At 42.3% G+C, this 14,723-nt stretch overlaps 1 protein-coding gene across 1 annotated transcript in view; it reads right to left on the bottom strand.

The window, feature by feature from the left end:
* The window catches only part of COL23A1 (collagen type XXIII alpha 1 chain), a 625,256-nt gene extending 610,840 nt beyond the window's left edge, over positions 1-14,416 (bottom strand). The window contains exon 1 of the mRNA XM_007952985.1: positions 14,135-14,416. Coding sequence (XP_007951176.1) covers positions 14,135-14,416 — 282 coding nt within the window. The remainder of the gene's footprint in view (positions 1-14,134) is intronic.
* Between the last annotated feature and the right edge of the window lie 307 nt (positions 14,417-14,723).

A 14,723-nucleotide genomic window follows, 5' to 3' on the forward strand; every position in this document is an offset into this window, starting at 1 on the left:
GTGTTAATTTGTTTCCCTTTTCTTTGTTGAAGAGGGTCTGTGCAGTCCTTCTGCCTACTCCACCATCTTGCCGGAACTCTTTTCCATATTTTATTTTTAAGACTTTCCTTAATATCAAGTATTTTTTTTTTCTTTCAGTGACAACAAAAGTCAAATAGAATTTGAAAAAATACCATTAAAAGACACTTTTAATGCACTTGTCCCATGTAAAACTTGTAGCAAGCCTTCATAACAGTGGAACAGATTCAGAATTCAGATTCAGGGGAAGAAATGTATAATTCATAGACTTGGATGTTTTAAAATTAAAAGATAAAGCCCTAAAGACATTCCTATCCCCTAACCAGTTATTCTACATCCTAAAGATGGACAGAAGTAGCAAACTTTATCCACAAATTATTGATTGTACCATTATCCTTCTCCAACAACAATGTGGAGGCCTAAATGCCATGCTGAGTAGTGGGGTACCTATTCTCTTGATGCAATACTAAATCCATACAGGGAGCTCTGGTAGTGTAGTGCCTAAGGCACTTGACTGCTAATCAGAAGGCTGGTGGTTCAAACCCACCAGCCACTCCTCGGAAAGGAAGATGGGGCAATTTACTTCCATAGTGATACTGCCTTGGAAACCCAAGGAGGGGTCGCTATCAGTCAGGTCCAACTTGACGGCACATAACAACAACAACAAATCCGTACAACAGTTTTACTGAGTCAACTTCAACTCATGGTGACCCTGTGTGTATCACAGTAGAACTATGTTCCTTCAGGTTTGCAATGGCTGGTTTTTGGAAGTATACCATCAGGTCTTTCCTCTGAGGCAGCTGTGAAGACTTCAACCTCCAACCTTTCAGTCAGCAGCCAAGTGTGTTTGCACCACCCGGGGATTGGAATATGATGGAATATTGAAATATTATAATATTGGAATATTATGCAACCATTAAACCTTACTCTTAAGACCATACATACAGCATATGGAAAAATATTTTTCTTCTTTAGTGACATTATTAATTAATGGATATTAATGCATTTGCTATTTTTAATAATAAACATTTTTTTTAGAACAGTTTAAGGTTACAGAAACACTACAAGGATAATTCAGAGAGTTCATATATACTCCACATCTACTCTCTCTTACTAACATCTTACATTAATTAACAAACCAATATTGATTCATTACTATTAATAAAGTCCATACTTCATTCAGATTTCCTGAGTTTTTACCTACTGTCTTTTTTTCTGTCCAAGAGCCCATCCAGGACACCACATTCCATTTAGTCATCATGTCTCCTTGGGCTTCTTTTGGCTATGACAGTTTCTCAGACTTTTCTTGTTTTGATGACACTGAAAGTTTGAGGAGTAGTGGTCAGGTAGTTTGTAGAATGTCCTTTTACTGAGTTTTGTCTGATGTTTTTCTCATTGTTAGCCTGGGATTATGTTTGGAATGGGGTTTTTTGTTTGTTTCTTTCTTTTAAAAAGAATTTATTTTGTCTGTGTCGTTGTTGAGAATATACACAGCAGAACATTTGCCCATTCAACAATTTCTACATGTACAATTCAGAGACACTGGCTACAGTCTTCAAGTCTTCCTTTTCTGAAATGCTTCTCGCCCACGAACATGAACTCACTGCTCCCCTAAGGTTCCCATCTAATCTTCGGAGTTGCCATTATCTATTGCCAATTTGATCCCATACAGATAGTTCTTTAAAAGAGCACAGTGCTCAAGGTGGACATTCTTTACTCCTTAAGCTAAACTATTGTTTGGTTTAAAGAAAACTTCAGGGGATATTTTTGGTTTAAGTTTTAAAGATTATCTCAGGGCAATAGTTTGAGAGGTTTATCCAGTCTTAATGGTTCCAGAAATGGAAAAATGTTGTTAAGCTTTGTTTTTAGGTGATCTCGAGTCAGATCTAACTCATGGCGACCCCATATACAACAGAAAGAAACACCGTCCAGTCTTGCGCCATCCTCACAATCATTGCCATCCTTGAGCCCACCAATCCATTTCCATGATGTCCTTTTCCAGGGAATGCTCCCTCCTAATAACATGACCAAAGTACAAGAGACAAAGTCTGACCATTTTCACTTCTAAGGAGCATTCCTGCTACTTTTTTTCCAAGACAGATTTGTTTGTTCTTTTGGCAATCCATGGTATTTTCCATATTCTTTGCCAACATCACAATTTAAAGGCATCAATTTTTCTTCAGGCTTCCTTATTCACTGTCCAGCTTTCACATGCATATGAGACGATCGAAAATACCATGGCTTGGGTTAGACACAGCTTAGTCTTAAAAGTGGCATTTTTGCTCTTCAGCACTTGAAAGAGGTCTTTGGCAGCAGATTTGCCCAGTGCAATATGATGTCTGATTTCTTGACTGAAGCTTCCATAGGTATTGATTGTGGATCCAAGTAAAAGGAAATCCCTCACAACTTCAATCTTTTCTCCAATTATCATGATATTGCTTATTGGTCCAATTGTGCAGATTTTTGTTTTATGTTGAGGTATAATCCATACTGAAGACTAGCTTTTGATTTTCATCAGTCGTCAAGTCAACTTCACTTTCAGCAAGCAAGGTTGTGTCATCTGCATAATGCAGGTTACTCATGAGTCTTCCTCCAATCCTCATACCATGTTCTTCACATAGTCGTTTCTCAGATATTTGCTCAGCATCCAGATATAAGGTTCATGTGTATAAAAACAAGTTATAAATCGTGTGCATCCTATGGTTAAAATGCAAATTTGTATAAAGTCAAGAAGTAGATAGGATTATGGAAAAAGTAAAACAGCCCTTGTTTTAGGGTGGTGGGACTACCAGTAATTTAATCATGTTAATCAGCATATATCTTGGTTATCATGTTGTTGTTGTTAGGTGCCTTTGAGTCATCCCCGACTCATAGCGACCCTATGCACGGCAGAATGAAACACCGCCTGGTCCTGAGACAGCTCCACAATTCTTGCTACACTTGAGCCGCTAGCACTGTGTCAATCCACCTCATTGAGGGTCTTCCCCTCTTTTGTCAACCCTCCACCCTACCAAGCATGACATCCTTCTCCAGGGAATGGTCCCTTCTGACAACATGACCAAAGTATGTGAGATGAAGTTTGGCCATTCTCACCTCTAAGGAGCATGCTGGCTGCACTTCCTCCAGGAAAGACCTTAGCAGTTCTTTTAGCAGTCCACGGTGCTTTCAGCATTCTTCATCAACACCACAGCTCAAAGGCATCAACTTTTCTTTGGTCCTCCTTATTTACTGTCTAGCTCTTACATGCATACGAGGTGATTGAAAATACCATGGCTTGTGTCAGGTGCGCCTTAGTCCTCCCTTAAGGAGACATCTTTGCTCCTTAGCACTTGAAAGAGGTCCTTTGCAACCAATTTGGCCAGTGCTATACGTGGTCTGAGGAGCTCTGGTAGCATAGTGCCTAAGGCACTTGACTGTTAACCAGAAGGCTGACAGTTCAAACGCACCAGCCACTACTCAGAGGGAAAGTTGGGCAATCTACTTCCATAGTGATACTGCCTCGGCAACCCAAGGAGGGGTCACTATGAGTCGGGTCCAACTCGACGGCACATAACAACAACAACAACATATGTTGCCTGATGTCCTGACTGCTGCTTCCATTGGCGTCGGTTGTAGAACCAAGCAATGTGAAGTCTTTGACAATTTCAATCTTTTCTCCTTTTATCGTAATGCTGCTTATAGGTCCAGTTGTGAGGATTTTTGTTTTCTTTATACTGAGATGTAATCCATACTGCACTCTGTATTTTTCAGTCTTCATCAGTAAGTACTTCAAGTCATCCTCACTTTCAGCAAGCAAAGTTGTGTTGTCAATGCAGCACAGGTTGTTAATGATTCTTCCTCCAATCCTGATGCCACGTTCTTCTTCAGAATCCAGCTTCTCTGATTATTTGCTCAGCATACAGATTGAATAAGTATGGTGAAATGATACAACCCTGATGCACTCCCTTCCTGATTTTAAAACATTCAGTGCTCCCTTTTTCTGTTTGAATGACCGCCTCCTGGTCTATGTACAGGTTCCCATGAGTACAATTAAGTGTTCTGGAATTCCCATTCTTCTCAATGTTACCCACAATTTGTTATGATCCACACAATCAAATGCTTTTGCATAGTCAATAAAACACAAGTAAACATCCTTCTGGTAGTCTTTACTTTGAGCCAAGATCCATCTGACATCAGCAATGATATCCCCTGTTCCATGTCCTCTTCTGAATCTAGCCTGTACCTCTGGAAGTTCTCTATCAATATACTGCTGCAAGCATTTTTTTAATATCTTCATTAAGATTTTACTTGCATGGGATATTAATGATATTGTTTGACAATTTCCACATTTTATGCAATCACTTTTCTTTGGAATGGGTATGAGTATGGATCTCTTCCATCGCCTCGTATGCATGTGAGAGCTGGACAATGAATAAGGAAGACCGAAGAAGAGTTGATGCTTTTGAGTTGTGGTGCTGGTGAAGAATGCTGAAAGTACCATGGACTGCTAAAAGAACTAACAGATCTGTCCTGGAGGAAGTGCAGCCAGAATGCTCCTTGGAAGCAAGAATGGCCAGACTTCGTCTCACCTATTTTGGTCAGGTTGTCAGAAGGGACCATTCCCTGGAGAAGGATGTCATGCTTGGTAGGGTGGAGGGTCGACGAAAGAGGGGGAGGCCTTCAACGAGATGGATTGACACGGTGGCTGCGATGATGGGCTCAAGTATAGCAGGGATTGTGGGGCTGGCGCGGGATCGGGCAGTGTTTCGTTCTGCTGTGCATGGGGTCGCTATGAGTCGGAAATGACTTGACAGCACTTAACAACAACAACAACAACATGGATCTCTTCCAGTCAGCTGGCCAGGTACCTGTCTTCCAAATCTCTTGGCATAACTGAGTGAGTGCCTCCAGCAGAGCATCCGTATGTTGAAACATCCCAATGGGTATTCTGTCAATTCCTGGAGCCTTGTTCCTTGACAATTCCCTCAGCGTAGCTTTGACTTCTTCCCTCAATACCATTGGTTCTTGAACTATGCCACCTCCTGAAATGGATGAAGACTGGCCAATTCTTTTTGGTACAGTGACTCTGTGTATTCCTTCCATCTTCTTTTGATGCTTCCTGCATCATTCAATATTTTGCCCAGAATCTTTCAATATTACAACTTGAGGCTTAAATTTTTTCCTCAGTTCTTTCAGCTTGTGAAATGCCAAGCATGTTCTTCCCTTTTGGTTTTCTAACTCCAGGTCTTTGCCCAGTTCATTATAGTAATTGGCTTTGTCTGCTTGAGATGCTGTTTGAAATCTTCTGTTCAGCTCTTTTATCTTGTCATTTCTTTCATTTGCTTTAGCTACTCTTCACTCAAGGGCAAGTTTCAGAGTCTCTCCTGAAATCCATTTTGGTTTTTTCTTTCTTTCTCATATTTTTAATGACCTCTTGCTTTCTTCATGGATGATGCTCTTAATGTCATCCTACAATTCTTCTGGTTTTCGGTCATTGGTGTTCAATGCATCAAATCTATTCTTTAGATGGTCTCTATATTCAGGAGGGATATATTCAAGATCATTTTGGCTCTTGTGGTTATCATAAAAGGGGGGATTACCATATGACCCAGCAATTCCATTTCTAAGTATATACCTGAAAGAATTAAAACCAGAGACTCAAATAGATACTTGTCCACCAATGTTCACTGCAGCACTATTCATAACAGCCAAAGGCAGAAATAGCCTAAATGTCTATCAATAGATGAATGGATAAAGAAAATGTGATGATATATACATATATATATATATATATATATATCATCACATATATATGTATATCATCACATATATATGTACATATCACCACATTTTCTTTATCCATTCATTATATATATATTATATATGTTCATTATATTATATATATTGCATATATTATAAAATTATATTATATATTCATTATATATATGAATATTATTCAGCTTCAAAAAGGAATGAAGTCCTGATATATGCTATAACATGGATGGAAAACATTATGCTAATCAACGGCACATAACAACAACAACAACAAATGAAATATGTCAGTCATAAAAGAACAAATATTGTTATTATTCCACTTATGTGAACTATCTCCAGTAGACAAAATCACAGAGACAAAAAGTAGATTAGAGGTTACCAGGGGCTGGAGGAAATGGGGAAGGGGGAGTTAGTGCTTAAGGGATACAAAGCTTTGGTTTGGGGTGGGGAAAACATTTTGGAAATAGATAGTGGTGATGGTTGAACAACATGGTGAATACAATTAATGCCACTGAATTGTACATCCAAATTTGGTTAAAATAAGCAAAATTTATTTATATCTATACAGGTCTAAGTCATTTCCTACACCAGAGTGACATTTCTCCCTCTGTAAAAGTTGTTACATATACATATATATATATATATATATATATATACACATACACACATATGTATATATATATACATATGTATATACATATGTATATATATACATATATATATATATATATATATATACACATGTATATATATATATGTATACACATATATATATATGGAAGATGGGGCAATCTACTTCCGTAGTGATATACTGCCTCGGAAACCCAAGGAGGGGTCGCTATGAGTCGGGTCCGACTCGACGGCACATAACAACAACACAACATATATATATATATATATATCTGTGTGTGTGTGTATATATGTACACACATATATACCAAAATACTTTTTAAAAAAAAGGACATAGAAGGATAGCAAAGCTGATGTGCTATTCCCAATACCAGGTCTAAAATCTGAGATAAAGGAAGGAGGTGGCCACATCTAGCCACAGGGGTCTGGAGAGCTACTGAGCACCTCAATGGACAAAGAGAAAAGGGTCTACATCCACCCTGTGAAGAGCAAGTATTAAAGAGTCCTCCAACAGAGCTCTCACATCTGACCTACATATATCAGTGCCTAGTGGAGGGGGGAAATATTACTTAGAGAAAAGGGAGAAATATGTAGCATCTGTGGTGAAGGAGAAGGCGCCTCTGAAGGTGCAGGGTCACACCACACCTCTGTAGGATCCAGGCTCACAACTCATGCTCTGTTGTATATGCCATCATGCTGGGCCCTCCCAACAACCCTGAGCTGTGTTCTGAGCCCCACCACACAGTGAGAGAACTGAGGCTCTGGGGGGCTGAATTACCAGCCTGGGCCACATAACTGGCAGGACTCTTGGTCCAGAGCAACTTCCTTTTCCAAGCTCAGATCTCCCAGCGTCACCACACACGTGACACCAGCTGACACCAGGGCAACCTCCTAGCCATATGCATTGCACTGTCCTGGCCAACAGGACTCCACAGATAGGCCAGAGGGAAGAGGGGGGCCTCCTTTGTCATGAGAACATGCCTCAGGAAGCTGAGGAAAGCAGGCAGAGGGATGCGTCCCTGGATCAGGTGGCTCTGACCTGGGGCACATTCACATTGCCCTAAAGTAAGCACTAAACTTATACAAAGGGTGAGCTGGACACACCTGTTCTAGCTCCAACTTTCCTTGACATCCTTAAAACCCCAAGGGACCTAGGCCTTGCCCTGTGTGCCCTGAGCATGTCATTTCTTGTACCAGAGTGACATTTTTCCCTCTATAAAATCAGGAACAATAACTTTTGTCTTGTACATCTCATGAAATGGTTGTGGGGTGTTGTTACGATTTTAAGTCATTCCAAAACTTGCAAAACTCACATTTTATAAGTGCATTACACATAGAGAGAAATACAGATTTTGATATTACCATAGATAAACCCAAAGTTATTGATATACAGATACTACAGAACAAGTATTTACCAACTGCTTACCCCATTGGGTCAAAAACACTTTAGCCAGATTTCTTCCATAAGCTGGCTCCAGCTAGTTGCCCAAACCTCTCTCTCATTATTCTTTGAATGGTCACCTCCTGGTCTGACAAGCCTCCATGTCCTCCATGTCTTTTCTTGTCCCTTCCAATAACAGCCCTTCTGCTAGATTGACCTGTGGGAATCACCCTCCACTCTCAGTCCTTTGTACTCCAATGGCATTGACCCTATGCACATGTGGCATATATGGGCATGCACCCAGAGTATGGTCAATCAGAGTGGCCCGCTACACTGATGTAGTGATTGGTCCATCAGAGTAAATCAACGGGCTTCTGCTGGGGCTCTTAGGAAAGAGAACTATGAGGAAGTAAACCTGGAGCTACAGTAGCCACCTGGTCACTCCATTGGAAGAATAGAACCATCATTGAAGAATATAGAGATAATAAAAGGAACACAAAATCCAGGCACTTCTGGCTGTGTCTGAATAGACTTTTCCCTGACTTGTCAGTTACTCAAGCCAACAGATCCCCCTTTTTAACTAAAGCCAGTTGGAGCTGGGGTACTATTACATCCTATTTGAAAGTAGAAGAATCCAAAGGCATCTAGCAAGGCTGAAAGGCTGAATCCAATAAGATGATGCTCAGTGAGGGTAAAAGGGACATCCTGCTCTGGGATCCATGATTCCAAGTGCACACAGTCTGGAAGGGGCTGTAGCTTAGCAGAAGTACAAGAGACATAGGGGATTAGGAGGCCACAGTGAGCTATAGGTGCTGATGAAGCCAAGGGAATTTATGGCTGGGGGTGGGGGAAGTGATGAAAGGGGAGCCTGGGCCCTGAGAGCAGAGTTGCCTGGACATACTGAATGGATACACAGCCACCATGCATTGTTTCCAGGTTGTTGAGCCCCCTGGTCCTTGGAGCAGCTGGGTCAGTTCCCTATAGCCTGAGAAGCCTCCTCCACTTACTGCACTCACTAAATCTCACTGCCATCAAGTTGATTTTGACTCACAAGGAACCCCTCCTTAGGTTTCCGAGGTGGTATCTCTAAGGAAGTAAGATTGCCCAGTTTTCCTTCCGAGAAGTGGCTGGTGGGTTTCAACTGCCAACCTTCTGGTTAGCAGTCAATGCCTTTGGGACCATGCCACCAGAACTCCCACTTACTGCACAATGATGTACAAATGCTACTGGTTCTTTGTACATGCTGTGATGTTAAAAGACTTGGAAAACAGTGCCCTACAGTGCTGTCCTCAGTGTGGAGGCCACTCTGGCCAGTTACTGTGGGATCAGAATGGCATCCACTCAATGGTTAAAGACCACTAACTGCAAAGAATGGAAATGTACCAGACAGAATCTCAAACCCACCAACTTTTTCTTAGACTAAGACTGGAGGCAGAGTTGGAGAGCAGGAGCCCCACAAAGAGGGAAACAGAAATTTTGTGGTTGAATAGCATTACCAAAGTGTGGAACTAGGAAAATGCTGAAGTGAAGGAGGGTCTAATTATGAAAATTGTGGCAGGCCAGTAGATAGATTCTCCCCACTCTCCTCTGGGGAAACCTCAGTAATAGTCTATGGCACTTGACAAACGTTGGTTTCTCCCCAACAGTCATTCCCAGTCTTCCTTTATAACAAAGCCTCAATTTTGTTCCAGTGGCAACGTGCCCAGCCTCAGGGAATGAATCAAGATTTGCCAAAGCCTAGTGGGGTAACCCCATTCCCTTTGCCAGTGACAGTTCTAACGGTGGTCCCATGACCCAGTTCTGGCTGGTGAAAACTAGGGGAAGTCTGCTGAGGGTTGCGGGAAATGTTTTCCCACATGATTGAAACAAAAGAGAAAGAATCTCTGGTGATGGTTATACAGCATGATGAATGTAATTAATGTCACTGAATTATACACTTAAAAATAGTTAAACTGGGAAATTTTATGTTATATATATTTTAGTGCAATAATTTTTAAAAAAAAAAGAATTAAGTTTCTCAAGAAGATGATTCTTCTCCTACACTCTTCTACCTTGGCTACTCTTATGTGAAGACACGTAATTGAAGCTGCAGCAGCCATTGCAACCATCAGAAAAGACCCAGAGAATGACAGAAACATTGACCAGTACCCCACACCAAAAAACCCCAAACCACTGCCATCAAGTAGATTCTGACTCATGGCGACCCCCATTGGGTTTCTTTGGTGGTAAATCTTTACAGAAGTAGATTGCTCAGTTTTCCTTCCATGGAGTGGCTGGTGGGTTTGAACCACCAACCTTCTGATTTGCAGACAAATGCCTTAGGTGTGGTGCCATGAGAGTGCCTTATCAGTCATGTCCAAGTCATGGAATTAATCCAGGATCTGCCAACTTCCAGGCTTCTCTCATTACACAAGACAATTCAATGAGTGTACGGTTTAATCAGGTATTCTGTTACTTGCTGTCAAAAGCACTTACTAATACTTTCCTGTACATTACCTTATTTGCTCATCACTATACCTTATAAGGTAGGTATATCCCCCATATCATAAAAGAGGGAGTTGAGGCTCAGAGACGTTAAATGACATAGCGGTTTCAAGCTCTCCCACCAAGTAACCCCATGCTTCATCTAGCCTGCTCTGTCTCCTGGTATAATGTCATTCAGTTTGCTGATTCCCTAACTCCAAGTCTTCAAAGTCTGATTCAACAATTCCAAAATGTTTGTGAAAGGAATGCCTTGTCAGTTGGCTCATTCTAACATGCTGCTATTATTATAAAGCTTTCTCGAAGTGTCAGGGAAAAAAAGAAGAAGAGAGAAAGTAAGCGTGCCAGGAAGTAATTGAAAGAAGTATTTTTTTGGTTTGGGAGCCAGGAAATGTCAAGGAAACAAATGTAACTATGATTTACACTCCATCTCCAGTTGTGCCATGGGATTCAGAAATAGGCATCTTTATTAAAAGTGCACAATAGAGCATTCATGACAAGTGACAGATTGCCTTAGGGGCCGAAAAATTACATTCGATTCTGGGTTTTACTCTAATTTAACATATATATACATATGATGGCAGAGAAGGAAAGTGCTTGGATTTTACCCTTAGTCTCTGGGCTTGTTTTCATACTGATTGGTTTGGACAATGGAAGTCCAACAGCCAACAATAAATTCATTGTAAGCTGGAAATGGTCTCCTTTGAATACAGCTAAATATTTCTTTAATCCTTGCATTATATTTTCTACTGTAGTATGAAAGTTATGCACTCTAAATTTAAGTTTTCGTAACACTGTAACTATAGCTATAACTACTTTTGGGGGAGGTTTGATTATTTAGATAACCTATTTAAGGCACTTTAAAATCAAAACATCAAATGCTTATTTTGCATTTCTATTTCTGAAACACACTGAAGGTACTATTGTAATCTCTCATGCTCAGAAAAATTTTGTTTTATATTCTGAAAACCATTTCTTCCACTTTGCACCATAGGAAGGGTCTTTAATAATCATAATATGAATGAATATTCCTTTTTTTGTAGTTTCAGTATCTATGTTATCAGGGACATCAGCCAGTCCCAGAAAGTTATTTCACAGTTCTTTTCCCAAGGGAACAAAGAGAGTGGGTCCCATATTAACAGTGGCTTTTGTTGGCTTATTTTAAAAAATTTTTCTCTCAAATTAAAGTTGGTGTGGTTTGCAAGAATTTCTTTAATTTGAACATGGTTTCTGCCTCTGATATTCTGAAAAGAAGTTTGTTAGTAAAAGGACAAGCTGTGACCCTCTCGTATAAACAACTACTTCAGCACTGGCTTAAAAAAGGCTTCACTGGAAAAAGAATTGAAAAGCCTACCTTTCAAATACAAGTGTTCTTTACATTTAATAGATTATCAGCTCAATATTTATTTGTCCATCATATCTAATGGTCCAAAAAAGTATCTACACACCTACTTAAAGCCAGTTACTGGTTTTCCATTATTTGCCTCCCATAATCAATTCCCTCACTTGGCCAAGGACTCTCAATGTCACTGTCAGGCTGTGTATATTTCCCATCCATTTATGAGAATATAAAGAACAAACAGTAGCAGGAACCAACTGCTGCTCTGGGACAATGATGTGTCCTCATGGGGGACATCCAGCAACTAGAAGCTCCACTCCAACTGCATTTATACCATGCCATCTTTGAGTTTTCACTGGCGGTGAAAATTGGAGAGTTTGGACTCCAAAGCCGAATGTATTCCTCAAACACTGGGCTCTGGTTGCTTACTGTAGTGTGACGTGCCCTGTGTTAACACCACCCTGCTGAATGGCACAGCAAATTTTCAAGTGGAAATCTCAAGATTCTAAATTCTTCCTTTGCTTTTCTAATCAAGAGACAGAGAATAAGAGAGAGAAACTTTGTCTAATAACTCATTGTTGAAGCACTATAGTTTGTTGAAGTAAAACAGTGCTACAGGAAGAAGTGTGATGAATGGAAACTCTCTCCCAGCTGCAGTTCAGGACTTGAGAATCAACAGCTCATGTCGTCCAAGGACCCTACCTTATTAGAATTGACACAATTTGTAAGCTCCTTGTAAAAGGTTTTATTGGGATTTCTTAGTCACTTAATTAGGGTTTATTTTTACTAAGAATAAGAAAGGCCCCCTCTATTAGAAAAGAACAGCCACAGTTCTTTAACTGACTATCCATAAATCAATTCAACACACTGGTCTTTAGGGATGTGCCAAAAGATAAAAGGTAGCAATTATGAAACCATCACCAGGAGTTGTCCACAGGCTTGGGAGAGATTTCTGAATCCTGCAGGTAATTTCAAGGGGAAGATAGGAAATCATTTCATGAAGCAGCAATTTTCCCCAGAAGCTAGAAGAGATGTAATGCTGGTTTAAATTTAAAAACTAGTTGCTGTTGAGTCAACTCTAACTCATGGCCATTCCATGTGTGTCAGAGTAGAACTGTGCCCCACAGAGTTTTCAATAGCTTATTTTTCAGAACTAGATTGCCAGGCCTTTCTTCCAAGGTGCCTCAATTAGTGTTAGCCATTTGCATCATTCAGGGACTATAGCTTAAATTAAAGTGACTAAGAAATAGGAGTGGTGAGCAAGGAGGTGTGGTTCAGTCTTCTTTTCTCATGCCCCTTAAGATTCCAAACTAACTCAACAAAGGCTACACAGCTCAACAAATTAATAAAAACCACAGCTCACTACAGTTTTGGGAATTTGTGGTAAGAGGCCTGCTCTCTTCCTTTACCTAAAACACTCTCTTTTCATACCACAATTAAAGACACTCAAAGGGAGCAATGGGCTTGGGATCTTGGGAAATCACCTTTTTTGGAAGAGGATGATGGCACCAGGAGAAGCTTTGGTCAGACTGTCCCAGCCCCCAACTCACTGCGCACACCCAGTTCTATACAGAGGGAGGCAGCTGCACAAAAGGTGGAGATTTTGATGAGCATGATGGGTATGGGCTTTGAGGGTCCAAACACAGGGTTTGTTTTGCAGACACAGCAGTAATCTTAACTCTTAGAAGTGTTAGAGTCTACTCTATATCGCTTCTAACAAGCCTGCTATGGTAATCACAATCCCCACATACAGGGTGAGGAAGTGTAGGATTTGCTGTCTACACTGCTTAGGTCCACATGAAATCAGAATTCAGGTCTTCTGTCTCCAGCTGTCTTTCTTTCCCTTTCCCCTACCAAGCTGACTGGGCATTCTCTTAGGGATCTGCTGCACTGGATGTGACAGTCTCAGCACCTGGAGCACCCCATCTCCAGGATGGGCTGCTTCAGAAACAAACTTTCAGGGGTAGCGGTGGAGGCAGTAGGCTGTTGAGAGCCCTCTCAGTGCCCAGGCCTTCAGCCCACACCTCTCCAGGTATGTTAGTAAGATTAGCCCCTACCGGTAAAGAGAGTCACCACATTCCTGTAGAAACCCCTTCATTATCTTGGCACAGAAGAGATAGTCGCTCTTGAAGGCAGGAGACAGCCTGGCTGAGTGCGTCGTCGTACCCCAGTGGAGACGCACCCTTGGGTCTGTTACTGCAAAGCCTGTGGTCTTTCCACTCCCTCCTTGTCCCCAAACAGCCCTTCTCGCTAGCTTTTCCTGCAGCTGCCCACCCAGGAATGGAATTCTGAAGCGGGCCCAAGACGCTCCCATCTCATTACCCCCAGCCCAGAGGCCCAAAGCTGCCCAGAATCAATGAGCAGCGGGCGCTGGGTTACAGCAGGACTCCCTCGGGGACTGCCACACCAGCCTCTACCCCAGGCGGCAGGCCGCCTGATGGACTTGATTGCTGTGCGGACTGGCGCCCCTTCAGGGAGACAGACACACTCCCCTCAGCGCAACACAAGCGCCTCCCACTAGGGCACCTCACCTCGCTCAGCAGGCGCTCCAGGTGCGACTCGGCCCAGGCAGCCAGGGCGCCGGGTGGACTCACACGCCGCAGCAGCTCCCGCTCCTGCTCCAGCACCGCTACCCGGCTCTGCAGCTCGGCAGCCTGGGTGCCCAGAAGCAAGCAGGCGACTGCTGAGCCCACGGAGAGCAGCAGGCACAGTGCGCTCACCACTCGAGCCCCGACCACGGACGCAGGACATCCTTCACCACTGCTGCCTATAGGGCCGCTCTGCGCATTGCTGCCGCGCTCTCCTGAGTCCATGGCGCGCTGGTCAAGGAGCTAGGGCTTTTCGAAAGGGGTAGTGCAAAGCTGGGTCCAAGGGCTGAGCTCGCAGGGAGGGATGGTAAGTGCCTGAGGCACAAGGGCGGGTGGGCGCCGAGTTCAGCCTCCGGGCAGCAGCTGAACACTGCGCACACCCCCTTCTCAGCCGTCAGCTCCTCCACAGCGGCCACTTTGGGTAGTTTCCTCTATGCAAATAGACGCTGCCAGAAAAGGAACCGGGATCCACCCAGGGGAGGAGCAGCCCGCTGGCCCCACAAGGCACAAAGCGAGGAGCAGGGGACGAAGG

This window comes from Orycteropus afer, unplaced genomic scaffold (genome assembly GCF_000298275.1).
Source record: "Orycteropus afer afer isolate SDZICR_OR568_19922 unplaced genomic scaffold, OryAfe1.0 scaffold00366, whole genome shotgun sequence".
NCBI lineage: Eukaryota > Metazoa > Chordata > Mammalia > Tubulidentata > Orycteropodidae > Orycteropus > Orycteropus afer.